Source organism: Melozone crissalis, unplaced genomic scaffold (assembly GCF_028551555.1).
Source record: "Melozone crissalis strain CALT ecotype California unplaced genomic scaffold, PUWL_Pcris_2 ptg000068l_1, whole genome shotgun sequence".
In the NCBI taxonomy this organism is placed as follows: domain Eukaryota; kingdom Metazoa; phylum Chordata; class Aves; order Passeriformes; family Passerellidae; genus Melozone; species Melozone crissalis.
The window spans coordinates 6,729,571-6,749,410 of record NW_026535846.1 but is presented as its reverse complement, the minus strand read 5'-3'; the positions used below and the strand labels follow the sequence as shown (position 1 = coordinate 6,749,410).

Below are 19,840 nucleotides of genomic sequence, written 5' to 3'. Positions count from 1 at the left end.
CTCACAGGGGAGCACCTCTGCACCATGAGTGTCTGCCAGCTCTCACCTCTGCCTTGTGTGCCTCACAGAGCAGGATGGGAGAGAAAAAACCCTTTGGAAAGGCTTTGGAACCCTTGGGAGTGGGGGCATCAGGGGCTGGCACTGGCAGCTGGCACAGAGCTGCTCAGCAGAGCCAGGCATGTGCAGGGATCCCTCAGGGACTGTAGGGTGTCGGGGTTAGCACGGTGGGGACAGACGGAGACGAGAGGTCTCTGCAGCCAGGGCTGGAACTTGGGGTTTATTGCAGAGGGCCTGGGTGCAGGGCCCTGCTGGGAGCTGCCAGCCACAGCTCAGAGCAGGCCCCAGAGAAGAGAGGGGGAGAGAGGATGAGAGGGTAAGAGAGTAAAAGAGTAAGAGAGCAAAAGGGGTAAGAGCTAAGAGCATAGAAAGGAAGAGCTAAGACAGCAAAGTTCTCATTACAATACAATAAATCATCTTCTGTGTTGAATATTCTGATTCTCACCAACCAATCTAGTGCAAGATACAAATCCTATAGCATTTCCATACAGCCTATAAGAATCCCTACATTACCACATTGTGTTACATTTTAAACCCTAAAAACTCCTCTTTGGGCCCCTTCTGCCAAGCTGGCAGGGTCTGCTCTGACCCTTGGGCCTGTCTGCAAGCAGAGGGTGTTGTTCCATCAAAAGGGGATCACCTTCAGCCAGCCACACCATTGTTTTCCCATTGTTCAGTAACTGAGGTATCTCAAAGCTTGCTTTCATTTCAATCTCGCTTATAGTTTCTATATTCCCAAAATCTTTTGCCAGACAATCATATTTATAAGGCTTTCCTGTTTCATCTTCCCCAACAAGGGACAGCTAGGCTCAGCAGCTTCCCAGCAGCTCAGGTGCCATCTGAGCTGCTGGAGGGGAGCTGTGGTGCCCAGAGCTGCCCACACACAGCTGGGATGGGAGGGCAGCTCAGGGAGGCTGATGCTGCTGCAGGGGCTTGAAGTTTTTTACCGAAAGGGTGGTAAAGTTCTGGAATGGCTGCCCAGGGAGGTGGTGCAGTCCCCATCCCTGGGTGTGTTTAACAAAGCCTGGATGTGGCACTGGGTGCCAGGGTTTGGTTGAGCTGTTGGGGCTGGGTTGCACTCAATGATTATGAAGGTCTCTTCCAACCTGGTGATTCTGTGAATCCTGTGAAAGTCCTGGGTACCACACCTTGGGGACATACCAAGGGATCTGGCCACTGCTGGGCTGGCAGAGAGGAAGGAGAGGCTTCTTTTGAAGCACACAAGCCCTTTTAGCAAAGAGGCTCCTGCTTTTTAGGTTAGTGAGCCTCAGCAGGGCTGAAAGAGCTTTCCCCTGGCCAGAGCTGTTGATTCTGGCATTTCAGCTCCCACAGTGGGATGCTGGGCAGGGCAGGGCAGCCTGACATGGCCAGCTCAGCTCTGGTAGCAAAGCCCAGCTGGGCAGAGTTTGCAGGTATCTTTGCAAAGCTTGCTTTTCCTTGGGATGGGAAAAGGGAGAACAAGGGGAAGCGTGCAACTTCTGGTCATATCCACCCTTCAAAAGCTCCCTTTGTCCTGTCCCAGCCTTTACTTTTTAAACAATGAATTCCAGGGTCATGGTGAACACTTTCCAAAGTGCAGCTTCTGGTGAGGAGTGGTATCTCCCTACTTTCAGCCTCATCTCTCCTCCTCCAGCAGGAACCAGATGAAGCAGGAGCTTGCACAGGATGGCCTGGCACATCCTGCCTTCTATCCCAGTGCTGATCACCTTGGCAGGGTGAGCTGGGAGCTCCCCACAAAGCTCTGCCATGCTTGTCCCAGCTGTGAGTGCAATGGCCAAAATCTGGCCCTACCTGAGCATTTTATGGTCCTCCACAAAGACCAGTGGGATCCATCATTTGGAAGCATTTTTGTTGCTGCTGGAGCTGCACTGGAGCAGGGTGGAGAAGGTCTAGGCTACCAGTTTAGAGGCAAGGGAAAAGTCAGATTTTCCTGTACCTCTCATTTAGAGACAAGGGAAAAATCAGATTTTCCTGCACCTCTGTCATTTAGAGACAAGGGAAAAGTCAGATTTTCCTGCACCTCTCTTGTTTAGAGACAGAGGGAAAAGTCAGATTTTCCTGCACCTCTGTCATTTAGAGACAAGGGAGAAGTCAGATTTTCCTGCACCTCTATCATTTAGAGACAAGGGAAAATTCAGATTTTCCTCCACCTATGTCATTTAGAGACAAGGGAAAAGTCAGATTTTCCTGCGCCTCTGTCATTTAGAGACAAGGGAAAAGTCAGATTTTTCCTTCACCTCTGTCATTTAGAGACAAGGGGAAAGTCAGATTTTTCCTGCACCTCTTGTTTGCTCCTCCAGCAGCACCAGGAGAGCTCTGCTTGCTGGGTGTGTGTGCAGAGGCAAAACCCCTCACTTGCCCCTGCACAGGCAGCAGGGACATCCAGCTGTGCTGTCCCACCAAGGTGCCTCAGTCTGAGGTGGAAGGAAGAGCTGGAGGGGTGTGAGAGCTCCAGGTGTGTTTAATTCAAAGTTCTTCACCAAACCTGGTAAATTGGCGAACTGCTGCCAGCTGGTGACTCTGGGAAAGCCAGCTGGTGTCATATCTGTGGCATCAGCAGGCTGGTGAGTGTCATGGATTAGTGGGAGGTTTGGGAAAGCCTCACATTAGCCCAGTGACAGATAAAACCCCACAACAAAAGCCTCATCATGCAAGGCTTGGAGGGAAATCAGGCTCATTACTTGATTCCTGAACCTATGAACCCCTGCATGCCTTGGCTCCATCTGGCCATTCTGCTGCTGCAGAGCAGTGTCACCCTTGTGTGTCTCTGGAAGGAAGGCTGTGATTAAGGTCCCAGCAGCTCTGGAGCCTGGCCAGGGTGTGATGTTAGGGTGGCACATGGCAACTCCATAACTGCCTGGCCAGGAAATGGGATATGAAGGGGAAGGCAAGCTCACTGCTTCTCTACTGGGTTCTGCCCCTCTCACCTGCTGGAGGGGCCCTGCCAGTGCTGCCTCCAGCCCCAGCTGTGCCTGCCCTGTCCTTCATCCCCATGGTTCTGTCCCTGCCATGTCAGTGCCCTTCATCCCTCTTAGGAGGGCTGACCACTGTGGGGTGGGCACATGCCCTGCTCTTCCTTCTGCCCAGAAATCCTGCCTGCTGTTCAGCAATGTGATGAGAGCAGCAGAACAAAAAGTGGAGCACCGGAATCAGCAGAGAGAGAGGCTGAGGGAAACCTGAGGCCCTGCCATGAGCCATGGTTATCAAGTTCTCACCTCCACAATGCTGCCCAGAGAAATCTGTTGTGCCAAGGAACCCAGGAAGGCTGGAGAGCAGAGCTGGCTGCTCTTCCCCAGGAAGGTCTCTGCACCTGAAGAACATCCTCTGGCTGATGGCTGGGGTGTAGCTTTTCTGTCATCACCCCTCTGAGCCTGTTCCATCAGTCCTGGGAACACAGAGGATGTGTTTTAGAAGGTGCATTGTTCACTTTGTAAGCAGCTTGCCCTTTTTGTCTTCTGGAGATCAGAGCCTCCTCTTGCCTGCTGCTGCTTGAAGGCAGTGACAGCAGGGTGGCCTGGTTAGGGGTGAGGTGTTGCAGGGCTCTGTCAAGGATTAGGGAAATGCAGGTCAGTGAAGGAGCTTGCCAAGATGTGTGGGTGGAGTTCTCAAAGGGGGGAATGGAAAGGATGCCTCTGTAGCCGAGTGTCCCACAGGCAGGGGATGAGTCTGTTACTAACAGGAGTCAGAGGATTCAGGAATTCGGATGCTCTGCTCCTCTGTGCTCTCACTGCAGTGCAGCCCCAAGCACCCTGGTAGAGATTCTGGGGACAACATCTTCCTTTGCAGGGTCCTGACCAAAATGAGAATGTTTGTGCCTCAGAGAGATGGACTGTGAGCCTTCTGATGCAGGAGTTTACAGTCCTTTAAAAAGCAGAGCAAAACAGCTTCTTGGCCAGCAAGCTGTCACTGCATCTTTGTTCTTCTCAAGACAGCCCAGAAGGTGACAGATATAGCTCTGTATTGGGTGTGCTCCACAGATTTACACCGTGACCTTTCATTGTGCATGTGGGTCTGGATTTCTGAATCATAGTTAGATACCCAAAAGCTGGCATTATCCATGATGTGGGATTATTTGAGCTTGTTTTCAGAGGTGTTAATCAAACCTGGCTTTGAATGAAGGCTGTGGGAGAAGACAGGCAGGCAGATGCCTCAGTGCTCAGCCCAGATGTTGGTGCATGAGCAAGATCCTCACCAGCTCCTCACACAGAGCTGGGCTTTGCAGAGCAGAAAGGCTCATCCTGCAAATTCACGGGGTCAAGGGGATTCCTGTGGCACTGCAGGGACTGCTTGAGAAGAGACAATGTGTCTGTGGTCCCACCTGTTCTAGATAATTTGCAAAAATGCTTTTAATATGGGTCTCTTTGAGCTGTCTCATAAGCTCTTGAAGGTCTATTTCATACCCAAGATAGCTCAGCTACCTTAGAAGGGTTAAAATCAACAGGATGGCTTCTGTGGTAGTTTTAAAACCAAAAAGGTTTTAATAAAAGGCAAAATAACGAAACTCTTTACAGAGAAAAACTGAGCCAGGTGCAAAAGGTCTTTGCCCCTAGTGAAACACCTCACAAAAGTGGTTAGTTTATTTGTTCTCTTCTTTTTCTAGTAAATTGCTTAGGCAAGACTTTTTAGCTTCTGTCCAATTAGCTATCCTTAAATTTGAGGTGAAGTCGCCTAAGTCCTATGAGATGTCTTTTCACCTAATTGAGGAGAGAAATTTCCAGACTTATTTCCTTTTTAAGGGGACAAAAGTTGGTTTTATCACTCTGTCAACAAGAAGCACATTCCTATAGCTTTTTATTTAAGGACTTGGGGAAAAATCTCTGCCTTCTGTGAGGTCACTGTCAACAGGCCTTGTGCCCAGTTCCCAATCAATCCATAGCTTTTAATGCCATCTGGTTTGCCCCAAAAATCTTATCTCCCAGCCTATTTAAGACCTGTTGTGAGAATGTTTCCTGAGAATGTTTCCTGTTGTTGGTGTGTACAGGACTCCTTCCTGTACTGCTTGTTTACCTGGGAAGAAGAAGCTGTTCTATTATGTGGCACCACACTGTGCCTCTGAACAGGCTGATCCAAGGCCTCTGGATGTGCCCAGCAATGGGTTTGGTTTCTGTGCCTCTGAACAGGCTGATCCAAGGCCTCTGGATGTGCCCTGGTTGTGCCCAGCAATGGGTTTGGTTTCTGCAGAGCAGCAGCCACCAACAGCTCACAGTCCCTTCTATAAAATTCTTGTGTTAGCAACAGTTTTGTGTCAGTTTTTCTCTGTTGGACAGGAGGGGAGCAGGAGGTTTGTACGGCATTGTGCTAGTTTGGGATGGTTGGGAATCACAGAATTATTTAGGCTGGAAAAGACCTCTAAGATTGAGTTCCACCTGTGACTGAGTGCCACATCCAGTTGTTCCTCCACCTCCAGGGATGGAGACTGCACCACCTCCCTAGACACTCCATTCTGATGTTTAACAACCCTTTCCATGAAGAGCTTCCTCCTGCTGTCCAAATTTATGGGGAATTTTTCAGGGAACTGCCCCTTTACCAGTGGATCATGCTCCACTGATGACAGATTTCCTCCCCATATGTCCCTTCCTGAGAACCACCACGAGCTCCCAGCTCAGCTCCCATCGTGAGGCAAGTGCTCAGAGCTGGTCACAGCTGGCCTGGCCTGATCTTCAAACCTTGGCCTCAAGGTGAGGCTCTCCCTGTGCCCTTTGGAACAGCCTCAGCTCCTGCTGAAACCAAAATTGGCTTTTACCAACTATCAAGCAGTGCCTGGACATGAGTGGATTTCATTTATGTGACCTTTGTGTGAGGGAAGTGTGGAACAACCCTGGAAGTGTTTGCTGGGTACCCACTAAAATTTATTTCCCATAAATTTGAGCACCTGTTGGTGCTCCTGTAGCCTGACTGGTGCAGACACTGCTGCAAGCTGGGACAGCAGGAGTGGGATGCAGTTTTGCTTGATTGGAAACATAAATGGCAAGGATGGGGGAAGCAGGGGACAAAATGTAATGGGGTTTTGTCCCCTGTAAAACATGGGCTTGCTCCCATTTTCACAGAATGAATCGCACACCCCTCCAAAAAAAGAGAAAAAGAAAGAGGAAAAACCAAAACAAAACAAAGCCCCAAAAAACAAAACTAAAAAAAGAAACCTAAAACAAACCAAAACACAAAACCAAAAAACAACAACAAAAAACCCCAAAAAACCAAACCAAACCAAAACCAAAACAAAACAAACAAAAAAAAAAACGAAAAAAAACCCCAAAAAAACCTTTAAAAAAAACTTTTGGAGGTGTGGACCCACACATTTGGGTGCTGAGGAACTGGGGGAGGTGTTGGCAGTGGTTGGTGAGGGGCTGGAGCTGCAGTGCCCCCAGGCTGACGTGTGCTTGTTTCTCTGCCAGGATTACACCATCACCATGTACTTCCAGCAGAGCTGGCGGGACAAACGCCTGGCCTACAATGACCTTCCTCTCAACCTGACCCTGGACAACAGGGTGGCTGACCAGCTGTGGCTGCCTGACACCTACTTCCTGAATGACAAGAAGTCCTTTCTGCACGGGGTGACGGTGAAGAACCGCATGATCCGGCTCCACCCCGACGGGACCGTCCTCTATGGCCTCAGGTGAGTCCTGGGGTTTGCTGGAATGGTTCCTGTCTGTTGGGAAGGGTGAAAGTTTGACAAGAAAGTCTCACAGATATGTGTGCTTGGCAGAAAGATTTTTGAATGTAGAATTTTGTCGTGGTTTAGGGCAAATTTGGGAGAAAACCTCCAAAGGGGGTCCCTCCAGAAAGCAAACCCACATTGTTCCCACCAAACGGTTTGGGAAGGACTCCTCAGAGAGAAGTGGAAAGAACCTGTTAATTTAACAGGCACAGCACCCCCCAGCACACAAAATGATCAGTGTTGGATGACACCACTCTTTCACTGCTCTGAAAAAGATGACAAATTCAGAAAGTCTCTCTGGGGGTGGTTGCTCTGTTCTCAGTCCCTCCGGCGCTGGGGATGGCTGCTGCCCAGAGTAGGCCCCGCTAGGCCACAGGGTGAAAACTCTTGGGGTTCCCAGGTCCCAGTCCTAAGCAGGTTCAAGTAGGTCCAAAAAAAGGGAAAGGAAAAACAGTCTAGGGAAAATTTGGACTGCTTAGCTAAACTAACTAATGAGCAGAAGCAAAAAGCAGGAGCAAAGCAGAAGCAAGAGCAAAGCAAAAAGCCAAGCAAAAAGCAGAAGCAGCACTATGTACTGCCCCATCTCTGTGTCCCACCAGCCATGGGGGAGCAAGCTGATAAGAAACCAAAACAAAGCTTTCACTCTTCAGAGCCAGTCTTGAAGGCACAGAACATAATATCCAGCATAAACAGAACACAGGAATGGGGATACAAACATGATAACATCACCCTAGGACAAACCTGAAGAAGGAATAGAGATGGAAGCAAGTTTCCATATAGAAGAAAAGAATTGCTGAGCCAGTCTCACTGGCTAACCAAGGATATGTTAGTTAGAAGGGATTTTTATGACTTAGAGCAAAGGATAAACTCACCCCAAACAAGATGTTTTTACCAAGTAGAAAGCACAGGTAAACAAGATTGCCCATGTTGCAAGTAGAAAAAAGGTCTCAGAATTTTCCACTGCACGAAAACTGAAAAACAACTTCTAGCTTAAACTGTAATGTACTAACTTTTAGTGATTGGAGAACAGTAACATGAATATAGTAATTACAGTAGTTATGATAGGCTGTAGATAAAAGTTAAGGTACAGATTGGTTCTACTGTATTGAGACGCTCAGCAAAGAAAAGTCTATAATGCAATGTAACCAAAACCAAAGGGTCTCCAGGGCTGCCTGCAGCTGGAGCTGACAGCTGTGGGCACAGCTCTGTCACCCACAACCCCGGACTGCTGTAACTCTTGGACGGAATAAACTGCATTTTGAAGAGCTGCCTGAGTCCCACATCCCTCATTCAGGCTCTTACTCCTGTCAAAAACCACACCTCATTTGAACTTCTCATGTCTCTAAAAATATTCTGGCAAGGCAAGGGCCCAAAAGATACTCCAGTGCTACGCAGTTTTGTGTCTCTGTTCTTTCTCCAAGCTGGAAATGGCTGTTTCTTTCAGGCCTCCAACATTTCCTGTGCTGCTATAGATGGATGTTGGAGAGGGGAATAGTCTGCTCTGGGCGTTTCAGGTCACTGTCATTCATGTTGCATAACACTTCCATTTGAAACACTCATTTTCAGTTGCTTATAATTTTCTGCAAGTTTGGGCTATGGAGATGAGCCTTTGTTACTGTGGTATCCAGGACTAAATGTCTGTAGCCTTTTAGTCAAACCACTTCAGTCAATTTTTGTGTTCAAGATGGGTTTGTGTAAGGTTAAGGAAAACATCTGTTTATTAGAACAATTCTGAGGAATGAGGCTTGAAAATTGATATCTGGTAGGAGAATGGTCCTCAGTGAGGAGATGTTTTGTGGTGTCTGGAACATAGGCAAGTCCAAGGCCTTTGAAATTGCTGTGCTTGTGTGAAGTGCAGGGAGAAAAGGTTGCTCTTACTCTTTTATCTGGGTATGTAAAGGGGCAGGGTATGTAATAAAGTTGAATGGAGAAGTAGAGGGCAAAAAGGCAAATTTGCAGCTGCAGAGTGCTGTAGCTGAAGTCTAGAAAATGGTTTTTCCAACCCTGTATTTGTTTGCTTTAGTCTCAGGGTTTTGGGGTTTTTTTGTTTGGTTTTTTTGTTGTTGTTGGGTTTATTTGGTGAGGGTTTTTTATTTTTGTCATGCTTTTTTTTCCCTTTTCAGTTACCAAAATTCACAGCTGGCTCTTTTGACCTGCCTCCACAAATATTTGTGATAGCATCTGGGCTTTTGTCCCAGAGATGGAGGCAAGGGGGAGAAAAGACCTTTCCCCTTCAGAGAGGCACACCCACCCTTCCATTCACAGTATCAGCTGTTGTGCTCTGTTGTGTTCTGTGGCAAAGTGTGACTTTAGGATTATTTTACACCTCTCTGAGTGGCAGGGCTGTTTTGAGGAGGGTAGGGCATGGCAAAGCAGGAGGCTGCCCAGAACATCATCCTGCCAGAGGTGGTTGTGCCCTGTGCTCTCCCTGCAGCAGAGCCCAGGGAAGCCAAAGGAGCAGCAGCACTGCTGGTGCTGAGGGACACCCTAGGCTCCCTGGGGTCATATCTGGGCTGGTTTTGCCTTTTATTAATGGAAGCCTTCTGCTCCAGGCCCAGCTCTGTGAGCCTGTCCCTGCTGTGCCTCTCCCTCCCCAGGACAGGCACATCATCTCTCCCCATTGCCAGTGATGTTGTTTGGCTGAACCTGTCACACAGCCCCAAGCTGCCTTTGCTGACCCACCAGAGAGACTACAGCAGTCCACAGCTGCTCTCCCAGATCTCCTCATTGTATCCCAAGAGCAGTGAAGGGCAGGCAGGAAGATATTTTGACTTGGAAGCAGGTAGGAGTATAAATTCAGGAAGGAGGGGGCAAAGAATGCTGCTGAGCTCAGGCTGCTCTTTGCTGCTGATCAGCCCACCTGAGCACAGAGCTGCCTCCCCCAGGCTGGTGGGCAATCTCTGCACACACCTGCACAGCACAACTACAAGTGCTGCTGTATTTTTATCAGCTGCTATTTAGCTTGAAGAACGAGCAGTGTGAACCCAGGCAGTGCAAGTCCTTGGAGGGTTTGCACTCGAGCTGGCTGGGGCTGGGACACTCAGCTCCTCATGCACTGTCCCTTCCCTTCCCTTCCCTTCCCTTCCCTTCCCTTCCCTTCCCTTCCCTTCCCTTCCCTTCCCTTCCCTTCCCTTCCCTCTGGAATGACCTGTGCAAATGGGAGAGAAGAGGAAAATTGCACCCAGGCCAAATGAAAGAAAATGACAGCTGTTTGTCTGCTATTTCCAGGCCTCAGTAAGAGCTGCCTGTGTTGGTTTAACTTTTGGCTGGTTTTCCTGGAAGCTGCTCCCTTGCCCCTGGAGAAAATGACATTTGCCGAAGTGAAGCTCTGAGCAATGGCAGCTCCTGCTCCCCAGCTGTACCTCAGGTCAGGGTGGCTTGCTGGAAGCACTGGGGGTACAAGCCAGGTGCCCTGAATGCTTGAAGTCCCTCTAGCTTTGCTCACAGTGGTAGGAAAAGGATTTCTTTAGGGCTGCTTTCTATGCTGACTCCTGGACCTGCATTCTTGCTGAAAACAGGAGTACTAGGTCCAGTTTTTTCCAGGTGTAAATAACAATGATCCTACTCAGAAATACACAGCAGGTGTAAGCAAGCAAGCAAACAGTCCCGGAATATTCACCTGAGCTCCCCTCCTCTCTGTAAATGTGCAGCCAGGCTTGCCCTGCCAACAGGCAGAGAGGGGCAGGTGCACCCAGTGCTCTGAATCCTGCTCTTGTCCTGCATTTTGTGGAGGAATTGATGAAATGGAGTCACCGTGATGGCAGAGGGCCAGAGGAGGCAATACCTGCCTCTTTTCCTTTGTTTGCCAGTTTGCCCCTGAGCAGATCCCACATCTCCTGCTCCTCTCCCTCCTCACCAGCCGCTTCCCCCTCCTCTGAGCTGATCCTGTAGCAAAGTGACTCAATCATGCTATTTGTGGCACAACAGTCATTTTTTTCCAGCAGGCTCTGATGTCAGAGAGCAGGGAAGGATGACATCCTGGCAGGCCCCTGCCTTCAGCAAGTGTTCCAGGGACCAGCAGGACCAGGCTCAATCCCTGGACCAGACCCCAGGGTCCCAGTGAAGGCACACCCAAGTCATGAGGAACTCCTGACCACTGTGAGAACAAGAGCAGGCTCCAGATAACTTGTTTGCATGAGTAAATGAAGCCCTGTAATCCATTGTGAGAGCTGGGTGTCAGAAAAGCATATTCTTCTTGGTTTTGGTGGAATTAGCAAATTAATGGTTGAAGGAAGTGCAATCCAGCTCCATCTCAGGGAAGCATTCCATACAAAAGCTTACTCCAAAATTAATTCCCACCAGGCTCACATTTATAGCTGGTTGCCAGGTCTCCAACAAAAGGAATGAATAAACAGCAGCAGTGATGCTGGGATGCAGGACTGGTGTTTCCTACCCCCTTCCCCAAGCAGTTACCAGATGGCACAAACCCAGAAAGCCAAAGAGAGCCCTGAGCCAGCCCAGAGGGCAGCCCCAGCTCTGCAGGCACGGTGGGATGGGAGGATGCAGAAGGTGTGACCTGGCACTGGCATGGGAGGATGCAGAAGGTGTGACCTGGCACTGGCATGGGAGGATGCAGGAGGATGCAGGAGGTGTGCCTGGCACTCACCTGGGCCCTGAGCACCTTGCTGGAGTGAGAAGTGCCTGTGGAGCACAGAAGGGATGTTCACCCACGGTGTGAAACTGGGGAGTGCTAAAATGATGTGGAAATCTTGCAACAGCAAGGGAGGCTTGAGGGTGTTACCCACAAAGGCAAAGCTGCTGGGTGGTGGAGAAAGGTGGATAAAACAGTGAAGAAAATCTGCATAGCTGGCTGAATTTCATATATTTTCCCACCTAATGGAAAAATATATTAATTTTTTTGGTCAGAAATTGCATCAGTTCCATCAAGTTTTAAATAAAAAAATAGGGAGAATTTTTTTCATTTAAGAAAAACCATGTCAGTGCATGTTGATGTTTCACTTAGGTCAATATTTCTCTCACTCTTACAAGCTGCTTTACAACCACCATTGATGATTGAGTAACAGAATTACCAAGGCTTCCTCTGGACCTCCAGACACTGTCTGGAGTCCTGCCCCAATATTCAATAAGCTTTACATTATCACACATTCAAGCTCTACATTGGTCTGGGATTTTTAATTCTTTGCCCAGACCATGCAGCATCCATTTGGTAGTGAAACAAGTCGGCACTTGTCAAGTGCTGATGTCACTGGCATTTTGCTGTCTGTTTTCAGAGACCTAAAAATAGCAACCACTGTAACAATGCTGAAATTCTCATGTGGTAATTGGGGAATAGTATTTGAAACCAGCTTTAAAACACCCTTCAGGGAAGTCTTGGAGCCGTTTGGTGTCATTCTAATTAGAGGATTTTTGGCTAAACAGGTGATGTGAGGAGGCCAGGCTGCCTCCATGGGCTGGTGGGGAATCTGGGGTGTTGGGAAGCAGGAATTCCTCCCTGGAATCTGGGGTGTTGGGAAGCAGGCAGGGAGCAGCGTGGACCGTGCCTGGCTGGCGAGGAGCCCAGGCAGTGTAAACTGAGCAACTGGAGAAGTGCAGAGGAATTGGGTGGTGGTGGAGGCTAAATCCTGTGTGGAGGGAAGGAGGGATCTCCTCCTGCGAAGCTGGGGGTGGTGCTGGGGAACGTGTGCATGTGTGAGGTGGGGGTTTTTATTCCTGGCCCTGGTGATGTAACGAGGTGTGCTTGAGGGATGAGTCAGCTCAGAAGCACGCCAAGGTGCCAAGGCAGCACCGTGGGGCTCCGAGCCCAAGGAATGCTCTCCTGGGGAGGCAGAACCCTCTCATCGGTGTAAAAAATCCCTTAAAGCAAGAGGGATAGAATTGCCATGCTTCAAACACCTCAAAACGTCTTAAACTGAGAGATGCTGGGTGTATCTGCTTTGGCAGCACCTCATTTCTGCTCTCTGTGGTGACTTCTCACCAGTCAGCTGCTCCTGGGGCCACCAACCCTCCCATTGCTGACCCTTGGTGGGCAAAGCAGCAGCCAGGACATCCCTCTGGCTCACCTGGCATTGTGGAGCAGCACAGGGTGATGTCAAACATCCCACCTGATGGCCCATCCAGCCCTGGGGACACTGTCCCACTGTCACAGCCCCCTGTGCCACCACAGAGCCTTCCCTGCCTGCTCCCCATGGTTGGGGCTCCTCCTGGGGGCTTCTCCAGAGCCCCCATCCCCAACCTGCCCCTTGATCAGGATCCAGCCCTGGCAGTGCTGCATTCCCCGGGTCCCAGCCTGGGGTTATTTAGCTCTCCAGCCAGTAGAAAGGTTTCTTCTGCTCCTGTCTCACTTGGAGCTGCTGTCTGCAGCCATGTCCTTGTTTTCTCCATGGGTATTTGTTGATTTTCCACAAGAATCTGGCCTGATGGGTTAAGACAGGAGTTTTTAACACAGAGGAGTTTTTTCTGTGCTGAGACCACTGAGCAATTTTCTTCTCCCATCTCACAGGCCAGCAGGGAAGAAATCTACTATTTTTGCTTCCCTTTCCCTCCCTGAGAGAGCTTTCTCTGGAAATGTGAGAGATGATTCAGGCTCTACCCTGCCTCTGGGAGCTCTGCCTGCTCCCTCTGCAGGTTAGGCAAAGCAGCAAAAATCTCCCCCGTGGCAGCTGGGGTGCAAAAAGTTGGACTCACATCCATCCATCCATCCATCCATCCATCCATCCATCCATCCATCCATCCATCCATCCATTCCCATGGTGCTGGTCCTGGAGCCTTGTTCCTCCTTGTCCCTGGAGCTCCGACCCCCAAACCCTGCCTTGGGTCAGCTCCTCAGCACAAAGATGTGGAGGTTGGAGAAGAGCTCATTAGGTAGGTGGGGGTGTTTAATTAAGAGCTCAGCTCCCCAGCTGAGGTTAAGGATAGATCCTCTCCTGCATTTTTGTCTCCTCGGGTTGGAATGATGGATTTAACAGGAAACACTTAAAGAAAGCTTAATAATATGAAATTTCTCAATAATTTTAGAAGATGTGGAAGAAATTGGAACTTACTAAACCAGGACAAAGCAGCAAAGCCAAAGCTGCTCCTCCATCCTTGACATCCTTGCATCTTTGCAAGAACAAAGGCAAGCACCCTCCTGGCTGGAATTGCTGCCTGTGCTGCATCTCCTATGAGTCTGAGTTGTTTATTAGCAGAAACAGAGGTCAGGCAGCATCCACTGTCTCCTGAGGCAGCACCTCTTCATCTTCCTGCATGTCCTGCCCACTCTTAAGCCTGCTCCTGGGCTTTGCCTGTTCTTTGCCACCTCCCATAGGTTTGTTTTGCTGTTTTATTAATGCAACTTGTGCCAGCCTGATGCTCTTGAAGGGAGATACCTCTGTTAAGTGCAAGTCACTGATATCTGAAACAAGTGTAGGAAAAGAACCTTTTTAAAGGTGTTCCACCAGTCTCTTGTCCCCCAGTTCAGCTGGCAGCTGGCCAAATGCATGGTGCATTTGGGATGGAATAAAGGAGCAGAAAAACAAAACCTTGCAGTTTTGCACTCTCCCAGGGTGGAAAAATGGTTGGTTAAGAGGAGTGGTACCCTAAGCACTGGTTGAGAAAAGCCTCCTTTTCCTCTCCCATCTGAGTGCAGTGCACACTGTTATTTATCAAAGGATGCCTATGCAAGCACAGATGCTTTTGGAAACAGAGTGACCTTAGCAGGACTGTGCCAAGGCTTGTGGAGTCAGTTTTAGGCAAACGGACACGAGGGGAAAATATTCCATATCCTTGCCTTGCTCTTGGTTCAATCGTGACCTCCAGGAGTTTGCAAAGATCAGGCTGTGTTAAAAGAATGGCAAAATTCACCACGGGTTTATAAATCCCTCCAGGCCCTTGGAAGTTTGTGCTTACTGCCAGGCAGAAGGTGACATTTGCCAGCATGTTTTTTATGACTGACTTTGAGAATGTACAGAATAAGAACTCGGTTTTGGTTTTATTCCCATGTTTAGCAAAACAGTAATTTTGCCTCTCTTTCTACTCTTAGTCACCAGAATTCCCGTAGGAGTCTAACTTGCCCCATGGGGCGAGCCTGAATAAGTCCTGCAGAACCTGAGCTTCCATCCCTTCTCCTCATTGCTGCAAACTGCTGGGAGCTTTGGGAGCCTGCATCTCCAGGGGATGGGAGCATCTTTAGCTTCTCAGGAGATCTGGAATCCAGAAAGTTGTAACCAGCAACTTAAATGTTTGTCTTTGGCTGTGAGGGTGTTTGTGTTAGTCCCTGCATCATGGCACTTCATCTATAGCAGGGAAATAGGGTGAGGTGTTTGCTGGCTGGAATTAGAAAGGCAGTGGTGGGGGGATTTGTGCTGTTCCCTTCCTGTTCTCAGCCATACTGAGTTTTAGTCAGCGTCCTTTCCAAGCCAAAGGTGTCAGGGAATATTCCTGGACACTGAACATCAGTGTCCTCCACAGTCAGTTTGTTTCCTGGCTTTGCTCTGTGTCCAAAACAGTCCCTTGGGCGTCTCCAGTCAGAGCCCAGCAGAGGCTGGTGACCATTCCCAACAGGCTTTCTGCAGCCAGACCCTTTTCTGTGGGGTAGAAATTGAAGTGCAGACCAAGATTGTTCCATGCCAGTTGACACTGGCCTCAGAAACCAGTGCCAGGCATTTTTAATTTGCTGGGATAGACACAGTCATGATGCAAAAGGATTTTGTGAGGATGAACTTTAAGGGGAAAGTTCCCCACTCACTTTAGCAATGCCTCAAAGGTAATGGTCTTCTCCTGTCTCCCACTCAATCCTCCTTAGAAAGCCTGGACTTGTTTCTTTTGCAATCAGGCCACATTTTTGGGAAGTAATCCTTTACCTCTCACACTTGTGGCTGGTGAGCTCAGTTCTCCCAACACACTGGAGATGATGCAGAGGGTGAATGGGTGGCCAAGAGCGTTCAGAGCCTGCAGCAGAGGGAGATGTGGCTGGGGCAGGAGCTGAATGTGCAGCTCCCCTGAAGGTGCCCAGCACCAGGGTAAAGGAGGAGGTGGAAAGGAGACCCTAGACTGCAGCAGGGTTTAATGGCAGCTTCTATGCTGCTCTATGCCCGTGCACTTATATAATCATTCTAAATAAGACAGAAGAAGCCATTAATAAGTAAACAGTGATGAGGAGGATCAGAGGGGGAATGAAATGGCTGGTGGTGTTCATGTCAGAGAACTGAAATATTTGTGGAGAACTGATGGTTTGCAGCAACCTGAGTGCTCCCTTTTGAGCTGCAGCTGTGCTGGGGCCATGCTCTGCTGCTGCCAGGCTCGGTGCAGAGCAGCAGGCGAGGCTGCACCACCCTCCCCATGCCAGCATCTGCTCTGGCCATCCCAGCTTCAAGAGGGCAGAGCTTTCCTCATTGTGACAATCAGACATTCAGACCTAGCCCTGTGTGACTTAGAGCTCTATGGATGTTTTTCTAGAGGTGGTCTCTACCTCTCCTGGGAGCAAGGGTGCCCTCCAGGGTGAGGTATCGTGCTTGATCCACTCACAATGCAGGCAGAGAAGGGCATCTCCATCAGCCTGCCCGAGCTGCCCAACATCTCATCCATGTCCCTTTTCTCCTTTTTCTCTTTTTATTTTTCTGTGAGCTGCACGGTGCTTCCTCCACAGCAGTGTCCCCCCAGATGACCCGTGTTTGCCTGCCAGCTGTGCACTGGAGTAGCAGGACACTCAGGCTTTGGCTACTTGGATGGCACAACCGCCTACAGATCTCAGGAGACACAATGAGAACCAAGGGCATGGATGTGTTTTTTTTGTGAGGAAGGAGCTGTAAATGTTGTGAGGGGCTGGCCCCGAGGCCTGTGGGGTGGGCAGGGGCTGGGGGAGGCCAGGGGAGCTGCAGGGTGCTATGGTGGTGGCCGGACTCATTGTGGAAGGCGCTGGACGCTTCGCTGAGCGCGCGGCGCGGGAGAGCCGCTCCCTCCACGGGCAGTGTCTCCGTGAATCGCCGTCAAAGCAGATGAAATTTCACACCACACAAATTTCTGAATTTAAAAGGGGAGGGAGGTGGGTAGAGAAGCAGGAGAGGAGGAGGGGGAGGGAGAAGATACGGGCTGGCCGTGCGCCAGCGCCTCATGCTAGCGCCACGGGGAAGGTGGCATCCTTCCCTGGCGTTCCCTCTGGTCCCCGCGCTCCCTGCTCCCTTTCACTGTGCTCACGTCTTCTGGAGGCAGTGTGCTCTGTCTAGAGCTGTTTACAGGAAGATGGTTTGTTCCCTGTCTCCTCATTTCCCTGCTCACTGAGTGAGTATCCTCTCCTCTGCTTTCCCTCTTTTAACCTCTCGTTCTCCTCCAGCTCTTCCTCTCCACGCTGCTTTACCCCGTGCATCCCCTGATCCTCCTCCTCCTTTCCCTTACCCTGTGCTTTCTGCTCTCCTCTCTGTCATCTCCGCTCCTGCCTTCCCAAGCTGTGCTCATGCCATCATCTCTCCTCATTTTTCCACCTCTTACTTTCCTTCCACCCTGATTTTCTCTTAAGCCTGTTGAGACAGGAGCTCCTGAGGGTCACCCCCCTCATCCATCCCCTATCCTGTCCTCCCCATGCAGTCTCCCATGTGCCAAGCAAACCCGTCTCTTCACACAACAGCTCAGAGTCTATCAAGGTAGTACATTTATACGCGTGAAAGAATGAGGCAAAGGTTGGTCCTGTGGCCTTCTGCACCAGAGGAGGCACACGCTGTGACCCCAAAATGTCACTGGGGTGGCTGAGATTTGCTCATGCTCCCCTTTGACTGCAAGAGGTGTGTGAAGCCTCTTATCCCTCCATGAGTCCCACCTGTCCCACACAGCCACCAAAGCAGCTGGAGAAAGCTCTCCTTGGCCCCTCTAGGAGCAGGTGAAAGTTAACTCTTCAAGCAGGGTCTATCAAAGGGAAGTTGGTGTCCAGGATGCTTCATAAGATCTGAAGTCTAAAGAATCAAACACCTCCATCCTCTCTGGGATACACCTCTTGCTTTACCCCAAGCTGGGTTGGTTTATCAGGGTTTAGGAAGCCCAGAGGCAGGACCTGAGCTGGTTCTGGTGCCCCAGACCAGCTGCCTCTTGGATCTTGCTCCACCCAGGCCCCCACACCTGCTGGTTCTGCAGTGCTGGTGTCCCCAGGCTGGGCAGGCACTGCAGGTGGAATTCTCTGGACAAGCAGGTGGCTACAGCCTGGCACAGCTGGGGATGGCTGCGCCACCTCTGCTCAAAAACCACAGCAAAGCCTGACATGGTTCCCATTTTACCTGCCCAAGCAGCTTTACATGGGCAGATCACCTGGAGTTTGGGATCTGCATCTAACTGGGGTATCTCTGGAGGATGCTGAGCCACACAGTATGGGTACAGCTGCCCTTTAATTGCAAAGAAATTATCAGGCTTTTTGAGGACAAATGTCCTCTTAATCTTGTTTTTCTCCTTTCTGTCCTACCTGTCCCTTCCTTTTGAATCAACAGGGCTCAATTCTGCCCTGATGTAAATCTCTGCTGATACAAATTGGTGTGATCTTGCAGAAATCATTGGCGTGGCCGTGGATTTATGCCAGCTGCCAGCGTGAGCAGGGTTTGGTGCATGGAGTGTGGCAGCCATATCTCACTGTGTCACGCTCTGCATTTCCAACCAGCACTGCAGGTGATCAGCAAATCCTGGCGAGAGGGTCCCTGTGTGAGCAGAGCAGCCTGCATGTCCTTCCTGCAGCCAAGCCAGCCAGCCAGGCTGCGATTTTGGGATGGACACTGTGCAAAGGTTTTTTAGCCCGGGGGTGCTCCACAAATGGGGTGGAAAATTTTCATTTAATACATTTTTTTTGCATCTCACACTTTAGGGAAAACAGAGAAGCGCGTTTGTGGCCACGATTTCCCAGGGGTGCAGCATAATCCAGGGAGTGGATGCTGTGTGCAGCACTGGGGGATGACTCATCCCACTCCTTGCTCCCTGCGCCTCCCACCTTGGCCTTTCCTGCCAAGGTTGAGCTCCCCTTTTTGCTTCCCCCCAGCACCCCAATGCCCAGTTACCCCAGCACAGCAGCAGGATTAGGGTGGGACAGGCTTTGTGTTCCCAGCTGCCCTGCTGGAGCTGCCCAGCTGGGAGGATGTGAAAGCAAGGGCAAGGCTGCGGTGGTAATTTTTTAAGTGGTTCATGTCCTGTTGTCCTTCTCCCCCCTCAGAGGTTTCTCCTCCACCCCAAATGCATCACAGATGAAAGGGTTAAGAGCTCGCCTGGGCCCCCTGCTCGGAGAGAGGGCAGTTGCAGTGTTGTATCTAGACCCAGTGAGGATATATATAAATTCCCTTCGTCTCTTCGGATCTATTTATAGCACGGCAGGCAGTGGCAAAGGCTCTCCTCAAGGCTTCATCTCCTACAAACAGACTTCACAGACAGCAGAGAAGATAAATTTAGCACACGAGATTTCTTAAAGAGCCAGCAGCTCTGCAGGGCTGCCAGCCTGCCCTGCCATAGCCCCTGCCCCAATACCCCCACTGGGGCAGCCCTCTCCCACCTTCTGTCCTCCCACATTCTTCCCCCCTCCTCCCCATTTCCAATTTTATGCCCAGCTTCTCCCATATTCTCCCCCTTTCTGGTCTCTTTTTCTACCATTGATGTTTTTTAGTTTTGCTTTTTTTTTTTTTTTCCCATCTCTTTCACTGGTTCGCCATCTCATCCTCCCTGCTTTCTTGTTTTTTTCCTTTTTTTCCCTCTCTTTTCTCTCTCCCAGGCCACAGGGCTCAGAAGATAAAGCTTTCTAGTTAACAGTTCACTGGTTATGCCTACATAGTAAAAAATGTGTAGCTTGATTAATGCCTTCCAGATGGTTAATTGAAAAAATAGGGGGAGAATGCAGCAATCTCTCCCCCCTCTCCAGCACTCTACACACATCCATTGCACAGGGAGAAGACTGCATCAAAGGGTGAGGGGAGCAATAGATGTGAGAAACAGGGGCAGCCTGTAAACTCCAGGGCGCTGTTGCCATGCTGGGGAGTTAACTCTGTCCCTGCCTCCCATGCCCTCATCTGTGCCAGCCCCAAACCCCCATCCCAGAGATGTACAATATATTGTACAAAAACATTCCTTCAGGTACAACACACACACACACACCCACACACACACACACACACACACACACCCTCCTGGCATCCTCAGCTGAACCTCCCTGCTCTGTGTCCTCCCCATGCTCCATCA

General features: G+C 50.0%; 1 protein-coding gene across 2 annotated transcripts in view; it reads left to right on the top strand.

Annotated features, from left to right (window-relative positions):
• The window catches only part of LOC128945880 (gamma-aminobutyric acid receptor subunit beta-4), a 79,339-nt gene that overhangs the window by 46,545 nt on the left and 12,954 nt on the right, over positions 1–19,840 (top strand). For both annotated transcript variants that reach the window (XM_054289780.1, XM_054289779.1), the window contains exon 4: positions 6,450–6,670. In XM_054289780.1, coding sequence (XP_054145755.1) covers positions 6,450–6,670 — 221 coding nt within the window. The remainder of the gene's footprint in view (positions 1–6,449; positions 6,671–19,840) is intronic.